We start from the raw sequence: 27,558 nt of genomic DNA, 5'->3' as shown, positions 1-27,558 counted from the left end.
GACGCCATCTTAAAAAAAAATCGTGGTCCACATTCTCATGTGTGGGAGCTTCAGTAGTGAGTGAGCAACCAAGGCTGGCGCTCGCAGCATGAGCGCACAGCACTGCTGTTTAGCGTGTGACCACAGCATTGCCTAATAATGTCATAATATATATATAACTTGTATTATTTAGCCATGATAGTATTATAGAAGAGCCTGAGTGTGATAAGGACTGGGTACAATGTTCAAATATCAGTGATTCAATGCTGTTCACGATGTTCACAGCGCTAGCCACAGCACCACAGCATTATTTCGTCCATCTAGGAATCTTCAAACGACTTTTTATGTTCCTTTTCAAAATAAACTTGTGGTCAATTATTCATTTACAGGAATTAGTGATCAAGATTGTGATTATACTTAGCATTGAGCGTAGTATTGTGGAAGGAGGAATTGTGGTGAGGGAGGGAGAGAATTGAGGCAGTCCGTCTAATTACCATAAGCTACACAAGCTTCACAAAGCTTCAGAAAGCTTATGTTAGTAATGAATAAATATGATATATTTACTCATTATAATGTTGGTGCTGAATGTACAACACGAGAAAACATAATAAAAATATACTTTTTCAGATTAAAATTAAGAAATTAGACGAAAATAAAGAGCTGGTGACGCCAAATAAAGTCGACGATCCAAGCGTCGGTTAGGTTAGGTTAGGTTAGGTTTGGTTAGGTTTGGTTTGGTTAAGTTAGGTTAGGTTATAAATAAATAAATAAATAAATATGTTTATTCAGGTAAGGTACATACATACAAGTGATGTTATATTAATGGATTGATATATAGAAAGAGCTAGTACATACAATGCCTAAAGCCACTATTACGCAATGCGGTTCGGGTTAGGTTAGGTTAGTTTAGGTTAGGTCAGCCTAACCTAACATATCATAATTATTCATTACTAACGTATTGCCAGGAAGCTTTCTGAAGCTTTGTAAAGCTTGTGTAGCTTGTGGTAATTAGACGGACCCAATTGAGGTACCCTCACTGTGTGGCAGCCACTCTTGTTTTGCTCACCATGCTAGCTTCGTGGTTCGCTATGGGGAACACACATGTACATGGGTATATACAGTGTAATAACAGCAACAGGAGTATGTTGAGAGGAGCTAAGAACATAAGAACAAAGGTAACTGCAGAAGGCCTATTGGCCCATACGAGGCAGCTGCTATTGGCCCATACGAGGCAGCTGCTATTGGCCAATACGAGGCAGCTGCTATTGGCCGATACGAGGCAGCTCCTATTGGCCCATACGAGGCAGCTGCTAGTGGCCCATACGAGGCAGCTGCTAGTGGCCCATACGAGGCAGCTGCTATTGGCCCATACGAGGCAGCTGCTATTTGCCCATACGAGGCAGCTGCTATTTGCCCATACGAGGCAGCTGCTATTTGCCCATACGAGGCAGCTGCTATTTGCCCATACGAGGCAGCTGCTATTGGCCCATACGAGGCAGCTGCTATTGGCCCATACGAACATAAGAACAAAGGTAACTGCAGAAGGCCTATTGGCCCATACGAGGCAGCTCCTATTCTATAACCACCCAATCCCACTCATATACTTGTCCAACCCGTGCTTGAAACAATCGAGGGACCCCACCTCCACAATGTTACGCGGCAATTGGTTCCACAAATCAACGACCCTGTTACTGAACCAGTATTTACCCAAGTCTTTCCTAAATCTAAACTTATCCAATTTATATCCATTGTTTCGTGTTCTGTCCTGTGTTGATACTTTTAATACCCTATTAATATCCCCCCGGTTATGTCCATTCATCCACTTGTAAACCTCTATCATGTCACCCCTAACTCTTCGCCTTTCCAGTGAATGCAACTTAAGCTTTGTTAATCTTTCTTCATATGAAAGATTTCTAATTTGGGGAATTAACTTAGTCATCCTACGCTGGACACGTTCAAGTGAATTTATATCCATTCTATAATATGGCGACCAAAACTGAACTGCATAATCTAAATGGGGCCTAACTAGAGCAAGATATAGCTTGAGAACCACACCAGGTGTCTTGTTACTAACGCTGCGATTAATAAATCCAAGTGTCCGATTTGCCTTATTACGAACATTTATGCATTGATCCTTTTGTTTTAAATTCTTACTAATCATAACTCCCAGATCCCTTTCGCAATCCGACTTCGCAATCACAACACCATCTAGCTCGTATCTTGTAACTCTATCATCATTACCTAACCTCAGAACTTTACATTTATCAGCATTAAACTGCATCTGCCAATCCTTTGACCATTTCAAAACCCTATCTAGATCAACTTGAAGTGATAGTGAGTCCTCCTCCGAATTAATTACCCTACCGATTTTCGTATCATCGGCAAATTTGCAAATGTTGCTACTCAAACCTGAATCTAAATCATTTATATATATTATAAACAACAGAGGTCCCAGGACAGAGCCTTGAGGCACTCCACTTACAACATTTTCCCACTCTGACTTGATTCCATTTATACTAACTCTCTGTTTCCTTTGGTATAGCCATGCCCTAATCCAGCTTAATATAGCACCCCCAATACCATGAGACTCTATTTTTTTAATCAGTCTTTCATGTGGCACTGTATCAAAAGCTTTGCTAAAGTCAAGGTATACAACATCGCAATCCTTACCACTATCAACTGCCTCAACAATGCTAGAATAAAAAGATAACAAATTTGTTAAACATGAACGGCCATTTATAAAACCATGTTGCGACTCAATTATTAATTTATGTTTTTCAAGATGAAGACGAATTTTATTTGCTATTATAGATTCGAGTAACTTTCCCACAATAGACGTTAGGCTAATTGGTCGATAGTTAGACGCAAGTGATCTATCTCCTTTCTTAAAAACTGGTATCACATTAGCAACTTTCCAAAACTCTGGCACTCTGCCTGACTCTATTGATTTATTAAATATGGTTGACAGTGGGTCACAAAGCTCCTCTTTGCATTCTTTAAGCACCCTAGCAAACACTTCATCCGGCCCTGGGGATTTGTTTGGTTTGAGTTTTACTATTTGTTTAAGAACATCCTCCCTGGTAACTGCTAAACTCGTCAACCTGTCCTCGTCCCCACCCACATAGACTTGTTCGGCTGAAGGCATATTGTTAAGTTCCTCTTTAGTAAATACAGATACAAAATATTTATTAAAAATACTACTCATCTCTTCATCACTATCTGTTATTTGACCTGTCTCAGTTTTTAATGGACCTATCCTTTCCCTAGTCTTAGTACGATATAACTGAAAAAAACCCTTTAGGATTTGTCTTTGCTTGCCCTGCTATGCGAACTTCATAGTTTCTTTTTGCTTTCCTTATCTCTTTTTTAACATTTCTAACCAGTTGTACGAATTCCTGTTCTAAAGTGACCTCCCCATTTTTAATCCTTTTGTACCAAGCTCTCTTTTTACCTATAAGGTTCTTCAAATTCTTTGTTATCCACTTTGGGTCATTAGTATACGATCTATTCAATTTGTATGGTATACTACGTTCCTGTGCTTTGTTTAGAATATTCTTAAATAAGTTATATATTGAATCCACATCGAAATCCCCATTTAAGTCACCTATCGCTGGGTTCATGTCTCGCTCCAAGACCGGCCCACACCCCATACCCAAGCCTTTCCAATCAATTTGACCCAAAAAATTTCTTAGGCTATTAAAATCAGCTTTTCGAAAATCTGGCACTTTAACAGAATTTTCTCCTACTGGTCTATTCCATTCTATGCTAAATCTGATTTCTTTGTGATCACTGCTCCCTAGCTCACTCCCTATTTCGATGTCATTAATTTGCGTTTCCCTGTTAGTTAACACTAAATCTAAAATATTATTTTCCCGTGTTGGTTCCTTAATGTGTTGCGTAAGAAAGCAATCGTCAATTAATTCTAGAAAATCTTCTGCTTCACTATTCCCTGTTTTGTTCAACCAGTTTATTCCGCTAAAATTAAAGTCACCCATGACATAAATACTGTTAGATCTAGATGCTCTAGATATTTCATCCCATAGATGCTTTGCTTCCATTCTGTCTAAATTTGGTGGCCTATATATTACTCCTATTATAATATTATTAGCTTTTTCGTTTAATTCAATCCAAATAGTTTCTGTGTGTGGCTCTGTTTTGATTCCCTCCTTGAGACTACATTTCAAATTGTCCCTAACATATATGGCTACTCCACCTCCTCGTCTAATATATCTATCTGTGTGAAATAGTTTAAATCCATATATTTGATATTCAGCTAATAGTTCTCTATTTTCTACATTCATCCACGTTTCGGTAAGTGCAATAATATCTATTTTTTCTGTGCAGACAAGAGCATTTAATTCGTTAATTTTATTTCTTAGACTTCTACTGTTAGTGTAATATACCCTAAGTGAATTGTTATTTTGCGGACCTTCTCTTTCCCTGATCGTTTTGCCAATTCCTTTCTCCCACAAACACATACTTTTATTACCTCCTTCCTCCAAATCAATTCCCATACCTCTATCTACTAACAGTTTAAACCCAAACAAACACCTCTAACCACTTCTTCTAGCGAGTTCGCAACAGCAACAACCCCAGCTCTCGATAGATGCACCCCATCACGAGCATACATTTCATTTCTTCCATAGAAGTGTTCCCAGTTGTCTATGAAAGATATTGCATTTGATTTGCAATATCTTTCCAGCCGGCAATTGACACCAAGTGCCCTCGATATCCATTCATTTCCCACTCCCTTTCTTGGAAGAATGCCACATATGATCGGGATTCCTCCCTTGCTCCTAACTGTTTATAGGAGCTAACAGCTCCTATGGCTGTTTTATACCTCTGAATCAGTTCCTCACTCCTGACTCGACCAACATCATTTCCTCCCACGCTAATGCAAATAATGGGATTGTTCCCATTACCAGCCATAATATCATTCATGTTGTTTATAATATCACCAATGCCAGCTCCGGGATAGCAAACCCTTAACCTGTTCCCCCTATCTCTAGCACAAAACGTTCTATCCAAATACCTTATCTGGGAATCTCCCACAGCTAATGTTTGCTTAGGTACTTCCTTTACTTTCTGAGGGGCCTGCGCTTCCTTTCTCTTCGTTGCTTTCCCTTTTGCGCGATCCACAGTCTCTCCACAGCACTCGTCCTCCAAAACGTCAAATGAATTTGAAGTTGCTATGGCGTTTGAAGGCGGCTTTATCAAAGTCTTCTTAAGGCCCCAGAGGCAGCTGCTATTGGCCCATACGAGGCAGCTGCTATTGGCCCATACGAGGCAGCTGCTATTGGCCCATACGAGGCAGTTGCTATTGGCCTATATGAGGCAGCTGCTATTGGCCCATACGAGGCAGCTGCTATTGGCCCATACGAGGCAGCTCATATTGGCCCATACGAGGCAGTTCCCATTAGCCCATACGAGGCAGCTCCTATTGGCCCATACGAGGCAGCTCCTATTGGCCCATACGAGGCAGCTGCTATTGGCCCATACGAGGCAGCTCCTATTGGCCCATACGAGGCAGCTCCTATTGGCCCATACGAGGCAGCTGCTATTGGCCCATACGAGGCAGCTGCTATTGGCCCATGCGAGGCAGCTGCTATTGGCCCATACAAGGCAGCTGCTATTGGCCCATACGAGTCAGCTGCTATTGGCCCATAGGAGGCAGCTGATATTGGCCCATACGAGGCAGCTGCTATTGGCCCATGCGAGGCAGCTCCTATTGGCCCATACGAGGCAGCTGCTATTGGCCCATATGAGGCAGCTGCTATTGGCCCATACGAGGCAGCTGCTATTGGCCCATACGAGGCAGCTGCTACGCGATGTTCTGAATGTGTTGATGGTAAATGTATATAGTGTGTGACAGTGTATAGTGAGTACATATGTTGTAAATATACATAAATGAACATGAACATTGGTGTGAATAACTGTATGATGGGAGGGGCAAAGTTGGCGAATACAATGTTGGAGAAGTGAGGGAGGGCTGGCTGGGTGTGGCAGCTCTCACTCGCGGTGTTCTGAATGTGTTGATGGTGAATGTATATAGTGTGTGACAGTATATAGTCTGTAAATAGATTGTATATATACATAAATTAGCATGATACATGGTAAATATGTGCAACATATGTGTACACAGGTGTCGTGCACGTAACAGTGTCCTTGGACAGTATGGATTTTTTACTGCCATAATATAGTGTACGTGTTCATTATACATAGGATTAGCGCATAAAAACAAATAAAATGTATTAGGAACTGCACGCAAAAAATTAACAAAAATATATTCGCGGCAACTCGCGCACCCCGCCCCGGGCGCCCCTCCGGCCCCGGGAGCTTACTGCACGGGCGCACAGGGAATGATGACGTCACACGCCACCTTATGGACCCCATAGCAGCCAAAGTAAGTACAATTTCGAAATTCCGTCCATATACAGGGAGGGGTTTTTGACACTTTCAGAACTAAAAAGAATTTTTTCCCGAGAATTTATTTCTTGCGCACTCAAGGGGTGTCATATTTATAGGCCGTGCAGTTAAAGGGTTAATAACAACTTTTCCTCTTCCTCAAGTATTTGTGGTCTTTGTTTCGTGATTATTGATACTCCTTTTGCCACTTTAGCACTCATAATGTCTTTTTTCTTGGCAAGTATAGTGCATATCGTTGATGTGGATTTGTTGTACTGCCTACAAAATTCAACAACACATGCATCATTTTCATGCTTCCGAATGATCTCTTGCTTTTCCTCTATTGTCATCCTCACATGCGATTTCTTTCCTTGAACCTTACCACTGGCTTTCTTGGGACCCATTGCAATATATATTATAACAAATTTTATGCTCAAATTGCAAAAACTCAGAAAATAAACTGTAAATCCTTGTGAAGAATTCAGACGGGATAGTTACTGGGCGCGAGGCACTGGTAAACTGAGTAGCGATTGCCGTGCCACCACGCGCTAGGTCGGCTCGTACACGTATCAACACCCTCATATCCTGAGGCAACCCTCGTATCCTGATACAAATTTTCCGAGCAAATCCTGCTCGTAACCCGTAAAACTCATAACCAGGGGTGCTCGTAAGCCAAGGTACCACTGTACACACGTTATATATAAGTACAGTTGTACCTTCTTGAGGTTATCTTGAGATGATTTCGGGGCTTTTTAGTGTCCCCGCGGCCCGGTCCTCGACCAGGCCTCCACCCCCAGGAAGCAGCCCGTGACAGCTGACTAACACCCAGGTGCCTATTTTACTGCTAGGTAACAGGGGCATAGGGTGAAAGAAACTCTGCCCAATGTTTCTCGCCGGCACCTGGGATCGAACCCAGGACCACAGGATCACAAGTCCAGCGTGCTGTCCGCTCGGCCGACCGGCTCCCAATAACAAATGTACTCCGTTCCGGTGCCGTGATCATCATGTGAAACGGACGTCATACAAAACAAATGTCCCCATTGACAATAATGAGAATCAAATTAATCCGTTCTACCACCGAAAAACATCAATATGATATTCGATGTTTTAAATAATGGAGCAGCCTACCTTACATACACTGAACAAACCTTTATGACATTTTTCTTTGTTCAAATTTGTTCAATATTTTGTTTTCATTTGTCTTATAGCAAAGGATTTGTTCGGTGTTCGGCAGGTAGGCTGCTCCATGTTTCTTAACCCTTAAACTGCGCAACACGCCTGCAGGCTCACGTCTGGTTTGTGCAACACGCCTCCGGGTATTTGTATTTTTCACGTTCCATTCAAAACTCCCATGGCTACATGGGGTTCACATCAGCTTCCTCAGGGCTCTTGTAAACAGACACAATCTTTAAAAAAAATCGTGGTCCACATTCCCGGGTGTGGGAGCCTCAGTAGTGAGTGAGCAACCAAGGCTGGCGCTCGCAGCATGAGCGCACAGCACTGCTGTTCAGCGTGTGACCACAGCATCGCCTAATAATGTCAAAATATATATATAACTTGTATTATTTAGCCATGATAGTGTTATAGAAGAGCCTGTGTGTGATAATGACTGGGTACAATGTTCAAATATCAGTGATTCAATGCTGTTCACGATGTTCACAGCGCTAGCCACAGCACCACAGCATTATTTCGTCCATCTAGGAATCTTCAAATGATTTCTTAGGTTCCTTTTTAAAATAAACGTGTGGTCAATTATTCATTTACAGGAATTAGTGACCAGGATTGTGATAATAGCAGGATTGTGGTTATAATTAGCGTTTTGCGTAGTATTGTGGAAGGAGGAATTTTGGTGAGGGAGGGAGGGCGAGAATTGAGGTAGCCTCAGTGTGTGTGTGTGGCTGCCACTCTTGTTTTGCTCACCATACTAGCTTAGTGGTTCACTATGGGCAACACATATGTACATGGGTATATATAGTGTGTGTATATAGTGTAAGAACAGCAACAGGAGAATGTTGAGAGGAGCTATTTTGGTGAAGGAGGTGACGTAATCGTAGCGTCGTCTGCTGTCGGCTGTGTGATTTTTCATGCAGTGTATGGTGGCCACTGTACTGTTTGGACACAATACCGGCTTACTTGCATAGTTCTGGTAAATAAAACATGTAGATAGGTATGTAGAACATGTGTAATAAGAACTATATCAGTATGGTGGGAGGAGCAATGTTGGCGAGTAAGATGTTGGAGTGAGGGAGACTGGCTGGGTGTGGCTGCTCTCACTCGAGGTGTTCTGAGTGTGTTGATGGTGAATGTGTATAGTGTGTGACAGTGTATAGTGTGTAAATAGATTGTATATATACATAAATTAGCATGATAAATAGTAAATATGTGCTGCATATGTGTACACAAGTGTCATGCATGTAACAGTGTCTTCGGACAGTACGGATGTTTTACTGCCATAATATAGTGTACGTGTTCACTATACATAGGATTAGCACGTAAAAACAAATAAAATGTATTTGGAACTGTGCGAAAAAAATGAACGAAAATATATTTGCGGCAACTCGCACGCCCCGCCCCGAGCGCCCTACTGGCCCCGGGAGAAACGTCACGGGCAAATAGGGAATGATGACGCCACGCCCCAACTTACGAACCCCATAGCAGCCAAAGTAAGTACAATTTCGATTTTTTTTCTACATACCCATACTGAGGGAAGGGTTTCTGACACTTTAAAAAGAAAAAAGAATTTTTTCCAGAGAATTTATTTCCTGCGCACTGCGGGGTGTCATGTGCGGGAGGCAACGCAGTTAAGGGGTTAAGCCGCTAAGGGGTCCTGAGGAGATTTACACCCCTGTGCGCAAGAAAAAAACATTTAAAACATTATTTGGTCTTCTAAAAATGTTAATTTGTGTTCCCTGAGCACGGGAAAAATAAAAAATAAATCGTAGGTGATATATTTTAGCCACAATAGGCTGAGGAAGTCTGGCAAAAAGTGGGTGTTGACAGAGCGGTCGTCAGACCCGGTCAGCGTCACCCGCGCTGACAGGTGGGAGTTGCCACAAAGATATTATCACTTAATTATTTCTATGTCTGATTGATTTTTTCTTAGTTTTTTTGCAGTACTATTATTCAATAGTGTGTATTGTAATATATTTATATAATAAAAGTGGTGAATAATCGCTATACTTAAAAGTATGGTGTGCATATTAGTGACTCAATTATTATGTTCATAAAACAATAAACACATAGTTTTACTGTTAATACACTCTATACACAGGTTATATATAAGTACAGTATCTGCATGTTTTGTTCACCATAACGAACCACTAAGTTGGTATTATGAGTCGAAAAGCAACAAGGAAGTTGTTGCTTTTGGAAGCAACAACTTGGGAAGTGGCAACTCGTTGCCACTTCCCCAACGACGCCTCACTCGCCCACTTTCTCCTCCTACCATCCGGTCTTAGCCAAGCGGACAGCACGCTGGACTTGTGATCCTGTGGTCCTGGGTTCGATCCCAGGCACTGGCGAGAAACAATGGGCAGAGTTTCTTTCACCCTATGCCCCTGTTACCTAGCAGTAAAATAGGTACCTGGGTGTTAGTCAGCTGTCATGGGCTGCTTCCTGGGGGTGGAGGCCTGGTCGAGGACCGGGCCGCGGGGACACTAAAAGCCCCGAAATCATCTCAAGATAACCTCAAGATAATCATCCTGTTTTTTATTTTATTCAATATATACAGACGTTATATAAAAGTATCACATGTTTTGTTCAACACAACTGTACAACTAAGCTGATATAGTTAGTTCAGGCACTAAGAAACGTCGCTACACACAGTCAGCTGGCGGCTGCCTCCCTCACTCATTCGAGGTCACACGCACTGAAATTTCTTCCCCAACAATGCCGTTTTTGGTGTTATTACACTATATACAGACGTTATATACAGTATATGTATCTACATGTTTTGTTCAACATAACTGTACAACTAAGCTGATATAGTTAGTTCAGGCACTAAGAGACGTCGTTACACAGTCAGCTGGCAGCTACCTCCCTCACTCATTCAAGGTCAGGCGCACTAAAATTTCTCTCCCAACAATACTGTTTGCAGTGTTATTACACTATATACACACATTATATATAAGTATCTACATTTGTGTTCACCATAGAGAACCACTGAGCTGGTATGGTGAATGCAGACAATAACAGGTGGCCACACCTGTTATTGGACCATTTACAGGATCACGAGCATAGCTCTCATCCTGTAACTACACTTGGGTAATTACACAATCGGTAAACGATGCTATCTCCCTCCGTCCCTCAGCATTACTCCTCTCACAGCGCTAATTATCACAACAATCCTGCTATTATCACAATCCTGGTCATTTTTATCAGTTGGGTCATCTATAATACTGTCATCGCTAAATATTAGCAGTTACATATTTATTTTGATATTTTTAAGCGATGCTGTGGTCACAAGCCGAATGCTGTTAATTAATGCATTAATGCTGTTAATGCTGTTAGCTCATGCTGTATGTGCCAGCCTTGATTGCTCCCACAGTACTTTAAACATCTGTTTACAAGAGCTTTGAGGAAGCTGATGTGAACCCCGTGTAGCCGCGGGCCATTTGAATCGTGCCTGGGCACCCTATGGCGTCTATATACACTGTACGCCATGCGCACTGTGGGACATGTTACTCATGGCGTATATATACTCCATGCCCAATTTAAGGGTTACAAAAAACAAAAATAAAAAAATGAAAAATTTAAAAAACAGAATAAATGTCAAAAAGGTTTGTTCGGTGGTCGCCAGGTAGGCTGCTCCATGTTTCTTAAATAAAAAAAAAAACTGTTTATAAAATTTGAAAAACGGACAAATGCCATAAAGGTTCGTTTAGTGTTTGTCGGGTAGGCTGCTCCATTATAGCAATCTTTCTTTGTTTCAAATGTGTTCCATTTGTTTTGTATTTTTCATTTACGTCTCAATAATGGAGCAGCCTACCTGACAAACACTGAACGAACCTTAATGGCATTTGTCCGTTTTTCAAATTTTTTCAACCTTTTTTTATTTAAGAAACATGGAGCAGCCTACCTGGCGACCACCAAACGAACCTTTTTGACATTTGTTGTTTTTGAAAAATTTTCATTTCTTTTGTTCTACAAAAAAGTCATTGCTTTGCAACATCTCGGCAGTCACCCCTTTATTAGCATCATTATTAGTCATCATTAGTCATTATTATCATTATTAGTCACCCCAGCATCATTAGCATCTTTAAACAAAAACAACATAATTTATTTGCATCGTCAGAGGCGTGCGAGAATGTGCAAAAAGCAGGGAGACCCCACCATGTGGTGTCGTTATTCAAATGAGCGGTCGCCATACGAGACGACAATTGCCGGCGAATTGAGGCAATTGTTATTCGAGGTACCACTGTACAGTATTTTATATCATTAGTGGAGGCTGCACGACTTTTGATGGGAATTCAGCATCAGCGGGTGCAACATCGCTTGCAGAGCATTCGTTGCTGGTGGATGCTCCATGACTTGTCGATGGGAATTCAGGATCGGCGGGTGCAGCATGGCTTGTAGGGCACTCGTTGCCAGCGATGCTGCATGACTTGTTGACTTCCCAGTGGGTGCTTTCACGAGCCGTTGAAATCATGAATTTATCTATTTTTGTCTGAATCTGATTTTCTCTGGCTAATATTCTGAAACATTGCTCTCAGCCACGCGAGTTCACAGTAAACAATGCGGTCACATGGCCAGGCGCAGTACATTCTAGGTTCGTGGGAAAAAAATACCTATTGCCTATACTATAAAAGGTATTTAATAAGAAAACAAAGAATTTTGCTTAATAACAATTGTTTTAAATATTTTATTAATAATAATTTAGAATTTTCTTCATAAAACTGAATAATTTTAAAAGAAAGTTAAGATTTAATATACCACTCTAGATGATCGAGGTTGGTGGCCTGGTCGCCATTTGAGGGGCTGCCGATGCCAAAACAAAGCTAATACCGACCGTCGGTAATATCGACCACCAGACCGGTATACGAGGCTCCAGATACCGATCTCCCAAACCGGTCGTTATTACCGGCAGATCCGTATAAAAGAGGTCATTAAATTGAGTGGATACTGTTTTGTTCACCATAACTGTGCAACTAAGCTGGTATGATGTCCACACAGCATAGTGGCCACTCTACGCAGCATGACAAGTCACACCTGCAGAAGACACCTGCACCTGCACACCTGCAGATGAAATCTCTTGGCGGTCTTTTCGCTACTTCCTTTCCCTGCATAGGTTGTTTTCAGTCTCGGTTCGTGTTGTCGACTTTTCTTTCTTGGCATCTTAGGCCTAATTCTGTCGCCTCGTATTTTGTGGTGCTGGCGGAGCCGCTCCAGCTTGCATTCGGGGTGGATGTCACTTCGGCTCTGTTTCCCAAGCTTCTCGTGCCTTTTTCTACCTCCAGCCTGCTCATGTGCTGCCTGAGCTGTCCTGGTCTTTGGACTGGGTGCTCTCCTTTCTGTCTTCCCCTCGGTTTGTAGTGGTACCTTTAATCTTGGAGTGTTTCCAGAAAGCTTTGTTCTTGTTGGCTTTGGCTTCTGGGGGATGGGTCAGAGAGCTTCACGCTCTCCTCCGGCACAGAGGCTTTTGCTCTTTCGGTCCGGGTGGACGTTTTGCTTGTTAATAGCCGTCTCCTTCTTTTCTGGTAAAAAATAAGACGGCGGGCTTCCAGAGGGGTCCATGGGTTATTGATGCTTTGGGTCAGCCAGGTATGCATCATGTTTTGCATCTGGCTGCAGCTTTACAGTGTTACCTGCGTGCCTCGGCTTCTGTATCCGGGGACGCGCTTTGGGTTGACCCAGTTTTCCTTGTTTCCTGTTCCAGGGCTCGGTCTCTCAGGTCATCTGCCGGGTTATCAAGTCTAGCCAGCCTGCAGTCTACCCTTGCACCCTTGATGTTGGTAAGTTCGCAGCTTTAGCTGCTGTGTTCGGCAGATATTTGGGTGCGGGAGTATTGGAGATCCAACAGGGTCCTGGCTGCCTGATATTTTGGAAATTTAAAAGTCCCTTTATTATTTCTCTTTGGGTAGTTAGCTCCAGGGAGCAGACGGAGGTCCCCCCGCCAAACACACGACGAAACTACGACGTTGCTACAACATTCAAAAAAGTTTTAACACCTAACAAGTTAACAACCAATATAGCACCTAACAAGTTAACAACCAATATAGCAAGTTATACAAACATTCTAATACATCATATAAATGTTATAACAAGATGCAGCAAGTTATTACAAGTTGTAACATGCAGAAAATAGGGATAGTATGCTTTATGTTTGCAGGGCCTCACAGAAAACCAGCGTTGAATGTATTGAAATGTCCTTATATATGCTTAACAAAAAGCTGTTTTATTGGCTAATAAAAGTGCAAATGGCACCTGAATCTCGGCTGGTGATAGAGAGGGGGGGAGAGTGAGCATTAGAGAGGGAGAGCACTAATAGCAGTTAGTTACGGTATGACATTACAGGAAAACAATTGTATGAAAAAGCTGTGGTATGACTTAATAGCTGCATAGTTTGTCATTTATTATTGGTCAAATTGCCATTTTGTTTTTTAAATTTCTTTTCTAAACCAAATATAAACCAAAGTGTAATTACATACCTAAGTGTATTGCAGGATGAGAGCTACGCTTGTGGTGTCCCCGTCTTCCCAGTACTCTTTTTCGTATATCGCTTTGAAACTACTGACGGTTTTGGCCTGCACCTCCACCTCACTTTGCTTGTTCCAACTCACCTAGTTGTGTTTGCGGGGGTTGAACTTTGTCTCTTTGGTCCCGAGTCCCAACTGTGTACCACTCTGTGAATGTGAATTTTCTTGTATTTCTTTTTCAGCTTTGTTTAGTTAGCTTAAATCTATGACCTCTTGTCTTTGAAGTTCCAACTCTCAGAAATTCTTCTCTATCAATTTTGTAGAGTCCCTTTACTATTTTGTACGTAGTGATCATATCGCTTCTTTTTTTCCTGTCTACTAGTTTTGGTTTATTTAATGCCTCTAACCTCTCCTCGTAGCTCTTGCCTTTCAGTATTACACGCTTCTTCTCACTTGCTAAATCGACCAATGTCTTTGCAGGTTACCCTTTTGGCATGATCCTGTACCCTTTGGAAGAAATTGTATAATTAATTTCTTAATTGCAATTAATGGGTAACTGAAAATAACAGGATGTTTAGTGGTGACAAGTTCCAGGTACAGTGGTGGTACCATGGTGTACGACTGCCCTAGAGTACAAATTTTTTGGTATTGTACTATACAACGTCAAATTCATCGTAAAATTTGAATTGATGTACGACATTGTACTTGGAATACAACGTCTGTTGATACGTGTATGGGTCGAATGAGTGCATAGTGCTGGAGGGGTAGGGCAAGGCACTCTCGGTTTGTTTACCAGTGTATCCCACTTAGTAACGACCGCGAATGTGCTTGAATTCTTTGTGAAAAATTATATTGTTTTTCTGCTTTTTTTGGTTTCTGAACATGAAAGTTCTTATTATATATCATGCCATGGGTCCCAAGAAAGTCAGTGGTAAAGTTCAACCTAAGAAAATAGTTGTGAGGATGACGATAAAGGAAAAACAAATCATTCATAGTGAACGAATGTCATGTCTCACTCAGACAAGTGTTACAACGTAGGAAAACAAGAGTCTTTAGACAGATTCTTAGTTAGACAAGCAAGCAGTGAGCCACAACCAGGTCCTAGTGGCAAGCCTGCAAAACATAGGGGGGGAGAGAGAGAGAGATTGTAAGAGAGAGTGTGATAGAAAGAGTGTGTGATAGAAAGAGTGTGTGATAGAAAGAGTGTGTGACAGAAAGAGTGTGTGATAGAAAGAGTGTGTGATAGAAAGAGAGTGTGATAGAGAGAGAGAGTGTGATAGAAAGAGAGTAATTACCTAAGTGTAGTTACAGGATGAGAGCTACGCTCGTGGTGTCCCGTCTTCCCAGCACTCTTTGTCATATAACGCTTTGAAACTACTGACGGTCTTGGCCTCCACCACCTTCTCACTTAACTTGTTCCAACCGTCTACCACTCTATTTGCGAAGGTGAATTTTCTTATATTTCTTCGGCATCTGTGTTTAGCTAGTTTAAATCTATGACCTCTTGTTCTTGAAATTCCAGGTCTCAGGAAGTCTTCCCTGTCGATTTTATCAATTCCTGTTACTATTTTGTATGTAGTGATCATATCACCTCTTTTTCTTCTGTCTTCTAGTTTTGGCATATTTAATGCTTCTAACCTCTCCTCGTAGCTCTTGCCCTTCAGTTCTGGGAGCCACTTAGTAGCATGTCTTTGCACCTTTTCCAGTTTGTTGATGTGCTTCTTAAGATATGGGCACCACACAACAGCTGCATATTCTAGCTTTGGCCTAACAAAAGTCATGAACAATTTCTTTAGTATATCGCCATCCATGTATTTAAATGCAATTCTGAAGTTAGAAAGCATAGCATAGGCTCCTTGCACAATATTCTTTATGTGGTCCTCAGGTGATAGTTTTCTATCTAGAACCACTCCTAGGTCTCTTTCTTTATCAGAATTCTTTAAAGATTTCTCACATAATATATAGGTTGTGTGGGGTCTATGTTCTCCTATTCCACATTCCATAACATGACATTTATTAACATTAAATTCCATTTGCCAAGTGGTGCTCCATATACTTATTTTGTCCAGGTCTTTTTGAAGGGCATGACAGTCATCTAAATTTCTTATCCTTCCTATTATCTTAGCATCATCAGCAAACATGTTCATATAATTCTGTATACCAACTGGTAGATCATTTATGTACACAATAAACATCACTGGTGCAAGAACTGAACCCTGTGGTACTCCACTTGTGACATTTCTCCATTCTGATACATTGCCTCTGATTACTGCCCTCATTTTTCTATCAGTCAGAAAATTTTTCATCCATGATAGAAGCTTACCTGTCACCCCTCCAATATTTTCCAGTTTCCAGAACAACCTCTTATGTGGAACTCTGTCGAAAGCCTTTTTTAGGTCCAGATAGATGCAGTCAACCCAACCATCTCTTTCCTGTAATATCTCTGTGGCTCGATCATAGAAACTGAGTAAATTCGATACACAGGATCTTCCAGATCGAAAACCATACTGTCTGTCTGATATTACATCATTTCTCTCTAGGTGTTCTACCCATTTAGTTTTGATTAGTTTTTCCAATACTTTCACTATTACACTTGTCAATGATACAGGTCTATAATTGAGGGGGTTGGGGGGGAGGTGTGAGTGAGTGTGAGTGAGTGTGAGTGAGTGAGTGTGAGTGTGAGTGAGTGTGAGTGTGAGTGAGTGAGTGTGAGTGAGTGTGAGTGAGTGTGAGTGAGTGAGTGTGAGTGTGAGTGAGTGTGAGTGTGAGTGAGTGAGTGAGTGTGAGTGAGTGAGTGTGAGTGAGTGAGTGTGAGTGAGTGAGTGTGAGTGAGTGTGTGTGAGAGAGAGAGAGAGAGAGAGAGAGAGAGAGAGAGAGAGAGAGAGAGAGAGAGAGAGAGTGTGTGAGTGTGAGTGAGTGTGAGTGAGTGTGAGTGAGTGTGAGTGAGTGTGAGTGAGTGTGAGTGAGTGAGTGAGTGTGAGTGAGTGTGAGTGTGAGTGAGTGTGAGTGTGAGTGAGTGTGAGTGAGTGAGTGTGAGTGAGTGAGTGTGAGTGAGTGAGTGTGAGTGAGTGAGTGTGAGTGAGTGAGTGTGAGTGAGTGAGTGTGAGTGAGTGAGTGTGAGTGAGTGAGTGAGTGAGTGTGAGTGAGTGTGAGTGAGTGTGAGTGAGTGAGTGTGAGTGAGTGAGTGTGAGTGAGTGAGTGAGTGTGTGTGTGAGAGAGAGAGAGAGAGAGAGAGAGAGAGAGAGAGAGAGAGAGAGAGAGAGAGAGAGAGAGAGAGAGAGAGAGAGTGTGAGTGTGAGTGAGTGAGTGTGAGTGAGTGAGCAATTACCTAAGTGTAGTTACAGGATGAGAGCTACACACATTGTGTTTGTGTGTGTTTAAGTAATTACCTAAGTGTAGTTATAGGATGAGAGCTACGCTCGTGGTGTCCCGTCTTCCCAACACTCTTTGTCATATAACGCTTTGAAACAACTGACGGTCTTGGCCTCCACCACCACCTCACCTCACTTGTTCCAACCGTCTACCACTCTGTTTGCGAAAGTGAATTTTCTTATATTTTTTCGGCATCTGTGTTTAGCTAGTTTAAATCTATGACCTCTTGTTCTTAAGGGGGCGTCTGAGTATTATAGTGAAAGTTGTTCAATGTCAACCAATATTAATTTTGTATATGAAAAGTGCTTAAATTGTCCCAAGTTTCAGTACTGCAGCGTAAATAGAAAGGGAGTTTTTTTTTTTTCAACGTTTTTTACACATTTTCAAGTCCACACTTCAGAACACACGTTTCAGATATAATTATTCTGTGACACTTTTCTGACACATTAGCATATAATAAAGGATTTGGGGCTTTAGAATTTCCAAAACATCTTTAGTTTTCCTAATACGAATGTTCAAAGTTCCCCCAAAAATTTTTGCAAATATGGCATGTTTATTGCTATTATAAAATCAATAAATGAACTTAGAGAAAAATGAAAGCCCCACAATGTAGAGACATGCCCTCCACATATACTGTGTAAGTTTCATGTAAATTGAATAAAAAAGGAATCAGTTTTGTAAACGTTTGTGTCAATTGAAAAAAAAAACAGAAATGAATTAAGTCTAAGGTTCTAAAATCTGTGGCTGAGGTTGACATCAACCAATTTTCTCCATAATTGGCATCCTCACAGATAGGCTTACGTACAGTCAGGTGTGTAAATTTGATGCAAATCGCCCGAAAAAAAATGAAAAAAAAAAAATACTATTGAAAAAGAAAAAAGAAAAAAATACTTTTTTTTTTTTCTTAAATTTTTTTTCCAATTAAGCTAATTATAATATTTGTTTAATATATGCTATTGTGATAGCAAAGAGTCGTAGCTATGATTTCAGTTGACACTTTTGATTGATAATCGATTTTGACCATTTTGGCATAATTTTCACAACTACTTCAATATTTTTTTTCTCCCTTCCTATTTATGCTACGATGCTGAAACTTGGACCAGATGAAACACTTTTCATATTGAGCTTGTCAAAAAAGTTTGATTGAAATCGAACGAGTTTTCATTTTTGCATTTTTGGACCCAGATGCCAACCTGACATCCCTTAAAGTTCCAGGTCTCGGGAAATCTTACCTATCGATTTTATCAATTCCTGTTACTATTTTGTACGTAGAGATCATATCGCCTCTTTTTCTTCTGTCTTCTAGTTTTGGCATATTTAATGCCTCTAACCTCTCCTCATAGCTCTTGCCCTTCAGTTCTGGGAGCCACTTATCTTGAGATGACTTGAGTTATCTTGAGATGATTTCGGGGCTTTAGTGTCCCCGCGGCCCGGTCCTCGACCAGGCCTCCACCCCCAGGAAGCAGCCCGTGACAGCTGACTTAACACCCAGGTACCTATTTTACTGCTAGGTAACAGGGGCACAGGGTGAAAGAAACTCTGCCCAATGTTTCTCGCCGGCACCTGGGATCGAACCCGGGACCACAGGATCACAAGTCCAGTGTGCTGTCCGCTCGGCCGACCGGCTCCCTATAACTTAGGGAGCATAACCCATACTTAGTAGCATGTCTTTGCACCTTTTCCAGTTTGTTGATGTGCTTCCTAAGATATGGGCACCACACAACCGCTGCATATTCTAGCTTTGGCTTAACAAAAGTCGTGAACAATTTCTTTAGTATATCGCCATCCATGTATTTAAAAGTAATTCTGAACTTAGAAAGCGTAGCATAGGCTCCTCGCACAACATTCTTTATGTGGTCCTCAGGTGATAGTTTTCTATCTAAAACCACCCCTAGATCTCTTTATCACAATTCTTTAAAGATTTCTCACATAATATATGGGTTGCGTGGGGTCTATGTTCTCCTATTCCACATTCCATAACATAGCATTTATTAACATTAGATTCCATTTGCCAAGTGCTGCTCCATATAATTATTTTGTCCAGGTCATCTTGAAGGGCATGACAATCATTTAAGTTTCTTATCCTTCCTATTATCTTAGCATCATCAGCAAACATGTTCGTGTGTGTGTGTGTGTGCGAGTACTTACCAAGTGTAATTACCTAAGTGTAGTTACAGGATGAGAGCTATGCTCGTGGTGTCCCGTCTACCCAGCACTCTTTGTCATATACCGCTTTGAAACTACTGACGGTTTTGGCCTCCACCACCTTCTCACTTGTTCCAACCGTCTACCACTCTGTTTACGAAACTGAATTTTCTTATATTTCTTCGGCATCTTTGTTAGTTTAAATCTGTGACCTCTTGTTCTTGAAGTTCCAGGTCTCGGGAAATCTTCCCTATCAATTTTATCAATTCCTGTTACTATTTTGTACATCTGGAAAAAGAGGTGATCATATCACCTCTTTTTCTTCTGTCTTCTAGTTTTGGCATATTTAATGCCTCTAACCTCTCCTCGTAGCTCTTGCCCTTCAGTTCTGGGAACCACTTAGTAGCATGTCTTTGCACCTTTTCCAGTTTGTTGATGTGCTTCTTAAGATATGGGCACCACACACCACTGCATATTCTTGCTTTGGGCTAACAAAAGTCATGATCAGAATCAAAAGTGAGTGAGTGTACCCCAGAAATGTCATCACTGCCTGATGTTATAATGGACGGGGACTCCCCCTTCCAAACAGTAGCACCTCTCCTCCCTCCCCATTCCCCCCCGTCTTCACTATCTTCCATATGCCAACAAGAGTCCTCAATAAAGGTAAGATATATTCACCAAAATGAGTGGTATTCGGTATAAAATATATTTTTAAGTTAATATTTTGGGGGTGTGGAACAGATTAATTCAATTTACATTTTGGTATATAAATTTTTGGTGTGTGACGCGTCTCTGGGAACGGATTGGGTTGGTAAACGAAGGTGCCACTATACCTAGGTATGGTGGAAACAAGGAAGTTAAACGACCCTCAAGGGTTGATCTTTCCCTTTTTCATACTTGCCAATACTTCTGTAGTCACAGGCATTTTCTTTGGTTGTAAGACTTTCCACTAGCCCAACAATTTAATCTACTACTTTAGCTTATTCTATGGTTCTTTATGACCTAGATGTTATCTCCTTTTCTTTGCAACAAAAATTTAACACTTTCGCGCTATCTGGACGCGCCGGCGCGTTCGGTTTCGTCTAACGTAAACGCATAGTGGACATAAAGTTATGTCAACTTTTAAAATATTTGTATAAAATTCAATTTTTATCCGATTTACTTTGGGTTTGTTTCAAACTGCGCGCTATGAGGCTCTCTTTCTCACCACTAGGCTGCATGGTACAATAAGTTCATGAAAGGTGTGGATAACGTCGATCAAATGGTATTTTGTCCCAAACGGGTTGCAGGTGGGTGACTTTAGCCGTTTATACTGGTAATTCTTCCCCCATATCATGTATTATATGCATATGTCTGTTTAGGGAATTTTATTCCGATCAATATACAACCAAAAATAACTGTGTGCAACAAGTATAATCTTGACAAACATAACAAAAGTAAAAATATTTCGTGTGTGTTTGACGCTCACTGATATGTTCCAGCGTTGTTTTATATTTGTCGCTATTCTAACTTACGCTTTGTTGATATTTTTTACCTATGGGCACATAGAACATTCTATTGCGAATACATTGACATGAAAATGAATGACGTACATAGAAAATTAATGTCATGAGAGTGAAATAAGTATAAACTTTCAAAGCGCTGTGCGTCGTCCCGTCACCGATACCGGGTAACAATTTCACCACTTCCCACACTCTTGCGGGCGGGCTGCATCAATATTCAACGCTTATATTCATATCACCGTGTTGGGAATTTCATTGCGAGTCCATTGATACCAAAATTAACGCTGTAGAACAAGTGTGGAGGTGATTATAATCCCAAGAGTAAAAACATTTTGTTGCTGATGGGCGCTCACGGCGAGTCATCTACGTAGTTATTTATTTGGTGCTGGTATCCCTATATGTTTCGTGACTTATTTTACTAATGTTCTTCTAGAGAATTTTATTGCAAACACGTTGGTGCCAAAATGAAATACGTAGCATGAGAACTAAGGTCAGGAGAGTAAAAAGAGTATACACATTTTTGTTTTTACGCTTAAGCGATAAAAACGCAGCGCGCACATTCGGTTGGCTGAGTGACCTTTGCGGAGAGCGCGAAAGTGTTAATAGGGACTTTGATCGACTTTGTTTAGCACCAATTTCGGGTTTGATGCCAGTTTCTCTCTGACTTCCAACCAAATGTTTGTTTTATTCTGGTTGCTGCAGTGTTTGGCTTCCTTTGCTGCTGCTTCTATTTTTTCATTCTCCCTGGCCACCTGTGCATAGGCGAGTTGCATATCTTTCTTGCACTGTTCTCCAGTGTAACTGGAGAACAGTGTAACCCTGTGTAACTTTTTCCATCTGTACTGACAAAAGCTGTTTTTCCTATTGGATTTCCTTACCTAACCTAACCTATTGTAGTCATTTATGTTTAGGTTTGGTTTAACTTCTTCAAAAGCTATTTTCAAGAGTTTATTGTCATCTTCCTTGGCTTTGCATTTAGTTTCTCATTGATTCTTGTCCTTGCATAATTCCTTCACTATCCCTTCAAGATCTGATACTTTGCTACTCAAGTGGTCATTACTTTCTTGCCTCAGCTTGTGAGCTTAATTCACTGATTATTTCTACATGATAGTTCACAATAATGTCCAATTCACTGATTATTTCTACATGATAGTTCACAATAATATCCAATTTTACCAACTTGTTGTGTAGACTGCTTATATTAATGCCGTTCCCATTGAATCCACCAATATCTAGTTCTGTTTTCTTTTCTCCTTGCCAGCAGCCATCTTTAATTTCGTATTTTGCACTGTTTACACTTTGGCAACTTTTTCTCATCCAATTATTTCACTTTCCCTGGCACATTCGTTATATCTCGCCTATTTTTCAAAAACACTACACCTTTGTTTCTTGGGACACCACTCACGGTCATCAACCTGTTCTGATGCTGGTGTTGACTCTGGCTGTTACCCCTTCAATAGTACTCGCTTAGTTGTGCTTGCGGGGGTTGAGCTCTGGCTCTTAGATCCCGCCTGTTAACTCTGTCAATTTGTGAAAGTGGTACAACCAACTAGTAGTGGTACACTATCAGTGATAGTGTACTCCCGCTTAAGGGAGCCACAGGGGCTCACCTAGAATTGGCATTTCATTACATTCAACGATTTTTTTTTAACAAAATTATAATTATAATTGTACATTTTATTCCTCAGCTTTGTTGATGAATACGACCCAACAATAGAAGACTCTTATCGCAAGCAGGTGGTTATTGATGGGGAGACGTGTCTCCTGGACATCCTCGATACAGCCGGGCAAGAAGAATACAGGTACAGTTATTAAGATGGACTAAATAAACACTAATGAACAGTATTTTATTATAATAAATTTATTATAATTATGTTTACCACTGACCTTGTTAACCCTTAAACCGTGCAAAACATACATATACGATTTGACATAACTCAAGTTTTTTAAACTTGCACAAACACTTTCCAATTTTTTGTGCGTAATCAACTAGACAAATGCTTCAACTTTGTCTAAATGATCACAACGTAACTTGCAAAACAAGAGAATCAAATTAATTTTAAAATTTTGTATTGAAAACTACAGATCTTCAAATCAGAATAAAAAATATGAACTATCACCAATTGTAAACTAATTATAAACAACTAGCACTGTAAAAAAAATTGTCAATCTGGCATTTGAAATATGCGGCAAATTTAGACCAACAAAAATTATAACTCTATATGTATAAAGTTTATGAAAAATCCATTCTGAAGGAATTGTAGAACCGTCAGCTGAGCACACAATACATATTGTGTATTGCCTGTACCTGGTATTGCAAGCACTTGTCCGACGCACAAAGAAAAAGAATAGTAGTAAGAAGTGTCCACAAAGTGGATATACAGCTGGTGCCTTTATAGCATTGGTGAGTAATACATAACACAATAATGAGTAATTATGTTTTTATGCTCTATTTCTGGGGGGAGCCCCGTCGGCTCCCCGGAGCTTTTACCAGGATGATATGCTAATGTCAGACTTTGGCATCAGTCATGTGTATGGAGTTCTAGGGCCTACGGGAGACCATGGCCAGAACCTGGCCCCCTCAGAGAGGTAAGGGGAGCAATGGCCTATAGAAACCCCCGTGTGGTTGGAAGCATTCTATGTCTGCCATCGACCGGGTCAAGCATCCAGAAAGGTAAGCATTCCAAAACAAACCCCTATTTTGGTTAAAATTGCTACCTAAAGCCGAACTAGTGGATAGAACTCCCCAATAGACAACAAGCAAACTAGTATGACGTCACACGTCGCCGCGCTGCTGTCTGCGCAGCTCCCTCCTCCCCGGGAGGGGGAAGAGGGAGCCCCAGACCTCCCACGCCGGCTATCCACCCATCAGTTCTTCGGCTGATGCTATAGGCACCAGTTATGTGCTCCGGCTCCAGTAGTTGTTTCAGCACTGTACCTAGAGTGTGGTGTCTGTCTTCTAGGTGGTGCGTGAGCCGGGAGCGAGTCTCTAGTACTCGGGCTGCATGCGCCTAGGGTTCCCTTCCCTAGGTGCCCTGTAAGTACTGCCCTTGGGGCTTGGGGCCACCATCCACAAGTTCCTTGAGTTCTGCCCCTGCTTGGCCGTTTACTGCTTGGTTTTCGGCCGCTCTTTGTGTGCTCGGGTGTTCTGTCTCCCTTGTTCGCCTTAGAGTAAGGGGCAGTTTTTGCACTGGTGGGGCACAGGGTACTGTGCAGCTTGTCTTTACCAATCATGGCGGCCGGCTCTGTTCTGCCTGGGTATGCTGTCCTCTTGCGGGGTTTTCTTTTTCTTTTTGTTTATTTACCTGGTGGGGGGGGGGTCTGCCTTTGTTCTTTCCCCTTGTGTCCCTTGTGTTCTGAGTATTTTCTGGTGGTACCCCCTGCTAGGTCCCCGTGAGTGTACACGTCCCAGGGGTTCAACTGTTAGAAAGTTGTTTGGTAGCTTTGGGCGCCGGTTAGCAGTACCCTGCCTGGGATTACCTGAGCGCGAATCCTCTTATAGTAAATGCTCGGGACCCTGGAAAACCCCTGGGGGCGCGTGGGTTCAATGGATGTGACCCCAGAGTATCCCCCTCGCTTCCAGCGAGTTTGAGGGTTGCTCACCCCTTGTCTCTGGGTGACTCTCGGTTTTGCCTCCGTCTGCTGCCTGTGGGGTCGGTGACACCTTCGACCCGGAGTCCTGCGAGTTTTGTTGCTCGTTGTGGCTCGGTTACCTAATTGTGCTGACTAAGCGGGTGCGGACAACAGGGGCATTGCACTTGAGCCTTGGTGGGGGCAACGCTCTCGTTGTTTGCTCCCTGGGTGCCCTGGGGCTGCCCCGTTTTGGTTAGTGTTGGGACTTGGGGGTGTTGGTTGTTTCGGTTCCTTCCATGTCCCCCTTGTCTTTCCCCTGGATCCCCCCTTCCTACCTGCATCCGGTTCCTTACCATCTGTAGGATCGGGGTGGGGTTTGATGGTGTTGAGACTCGGGCAGTCTCGGGACCTCCCCTTCCGGGGTAATGACAGAGGCATTTGAGTCTGTTCCTCCAGCCGTGTTGTAAGAGTCTGCCAGTGGGCTCCCGTCCATAGTGTTTTCACGGCTGCCCCGGTTTTCTGGTACGGCCGGGGCTTTGGGGGGGCGGCTCGGCCCCGGGGCCTGTCGTGTAGGTTCCCGGGGCTGGGGAGGGGCTGACTTGGGGGCCCTTGGCCCCGTAGGACCCCGTGGGGGGGTCTTTCCTTCCCACTCGCCGTACGTGTTGTTGGGCATCTGCCTCTCCCCAGGCTCGGTTCCTTGGCCTTTGAGTCGGTTGGTTCCGTCCTGTGGGTGGATGCTTCCTCCCCCCCTTTTTGGGACGGTGTCTTCGTCATGTTTCCCTGTTCTTGGGGTTCTACGTGACTTCTGGTCTCGGGTGCGCCTACGCCTTTGTGTGCCATCGGGACTAGTGTTGGCTTCTGTGTTCTCGAGGGTTCAGGAAAGTTTTTCGCTACTTCCCACATTATTGGAACATCTGTCGGCTCCTCGTCCAGGTCGCCGTTTTGGGCTACTTGTAGCCCGGTTGGGCTACTTGTAGCCCGGTTGGGCTACTTGTAGCCCGGTTGGGCTACTTGTAGCCCGGTTGGGCTACTTGTGGCCCGGTTGGGCTACTTGTGGCCCGGTTGGGCTACTTGTGGCCCGGTTGGGCTACTTGTCACCCGGTTGGGCTACTTTTGGCCCGGTTGGGCTACTTGTCGACCTGTTGGGCTACTTATGGCTCGGTTGGGTACCCTTTTGGGCTCTGTTTTCGCTTCGTTGGCCGGTTTTGTTGTTAATGCTTCCTCTTTTGGCTACTTTTCTAGTGCAGTAGTCGTGGTTGGCGCCTTCCCGCAGAGAGGGTTGTGCGGTTCGGCCAGCGTGTCATGCGCATGCGCCGTGGTTTGTTTTGGTCTGGGCGGTGTGTTTCAGTGCTGGTATTTTGCGCCCTTTTTTCTCATGTGCTTCGCCTCTCGCTCTTCTTCCTTGCTGCGGTATGTGCCCCTTCGCTCCGGGGGTGTCCTGGTTTCCAGCTGTGGGGCGGACGCAGAGGTTTTCCCTGTGTCATGGGTGTGGGCCGCCTCCTTCGCCTCTACCCTGCTCTCCTGCGGGTCCGGCTCTGGCTTCTTCACCTGGCGGTGCTCCCAGGATCTTCTGGGCACTGTTGGGTTGTCACGTTCGTACCTCCGTTCGACAGGTGAGTTTCTGCGGTCTGGCGTCTTTTGGCCGGGCGCTGGATGCGGAGATGTTTATATACCTGTTTTTCTTTAGGTATATTTCTGTATGACTGTGACCGTTCGCACACCAGTGACTGTCCCTTTTTTTTTTCAACCCTTCCCGTCCCACTCATGTGCATGTCCAACCCATGCTAGAGTCATTCAGGGGACCCACCTTTTTTCATGTTATGAGGTGTGTTGGTTGTGGTGCTAATTATGTTCTCACCAGATAGGGCTCTCCTGGTTGTGCTTGCAGGGTTGAGCTCCGGCTCTTTGGTCCCGCCTATCTGAATGAACTTGCGGGATAGTACCAGTGGAGTGCAGTGGTGCTATAGGCACAATCGGGGAACACTGTACCATCATCAGAGGTCTGCGGTTGTTACCCGACCTACTTGCAAGCATACGCCATATTGCCGGTTCGTCCGTGGACTTCCGGGGCACACTAGCCTGTTTTCGATTAAAAGTTCCGGCCCACCCTGGTTGTGGGGGGTATGTGGGCCTGCAGGCCGCTTCAAGCAGCTGCCTGGTGGGCCACCCTCTGGCCGGTCTAGCCTGGCCTCGGGACGGGCTTGGGGTGTACGTGAGCTCCCGGTGCCCCATCCAGCAGGTATCGAGCGGGGTTCTCGCCGTCGGTCGCCTGGGGGTGCAGGTTCCTGGGCCTGCTGGGTATTGTCGTGTCTCCGTTGGCCCTGTCTGGGGTCTGCCTGCTCCTTTCTCTGCCTTTGCAGAAGCGAGTTGCTATTTACATGTTGCATGTTGCGGTGGTGCTTGTTGCTGCTGCACGTGTGCATTGGTACTGTGTTTTGCGGTGGCGTGTCCTTGTTCCTGTGTCCGATTGTGGTGTGGCACTTTGCTGCTGTTTTGTGCCTAGGGTTTGCGTGTGGGGGTTTGCTTGTTGTTTTTCGTGGTCTTCGGGTCCCTGGCTTGGCCCTCTCCTGTGTGTGGGGTTTTTCTGTCCTTGCCTGATTGTCCACACCTGGTTGTTTCCTGTTTTTTTTTTGTGCTTCAGCTCTTTCATCCTGCCTCCCCCCAGTCGTTTTCCTGGCATCTCCTTTGGTAGGTTTTTGCCTGCACTTACTGCTGTGTGTGGGAGGGTGGGGGTCGGTTTCCACCGATTCATTTCCTTGTGCGTTCCCTTGTTTCCTCCTCAGCCGCAGGGGTGTTCTGTATGCGTTCCTTGGCTTCTTGGGCATTCTTTCAGCCTGTGTCCTGTGGTGTGCTTCTTTGTTTCGGTCTGTTGCAGTTGCTCATACCCCTTGGTTTCGGGTACTGTTTCTGGTGGTAACTTCCGCCTTCTTCGTTTTCCTGGCTTACCC

The 27,558-nt window shown here is 43.1% G+C and overlaps 1 protein-coding gene across 1 annotated transcript in view; it reads left to right on the top strand.

The window, feature by feature from the left end:
- The window catches only part of Ras85D (ras-like protein 1), a 114,039-nt gene that overhangs the window by 35,700 nt on the left and 50,781 nt on the right, over window positions 1-27,558 (top strand). The window contains exon 3 of the mRNA XM_045757258.2: window positions 22,726-22,839. Within this exon, the coding sequence (XP_045613214.1) occupies window positions 22,726-22,839 (114 nt within the window). The remainder of the gene's footprint in view (window positions 1-22,725; window positions 22,840-27,558) is intronic.

The sequence above is a fragment of the Procambarus clarkii genome, chromosome 67 (assembly GCF_040958095.1).
Source record: "Procambarus clarkii isolate CNS0578487 chromosome 67, FALCON_Pclarkii_2.0, whole genome shotgun sequence".
NCBI lineage: Eukaryota > Metazoa > Arthropoda > Malacostraca > Decapoda > Cambaridae > Procambarus > Procambarus clarkii.
This window is presented reverse-complemented; position numbering and strand designations above follow the sequence as displayed.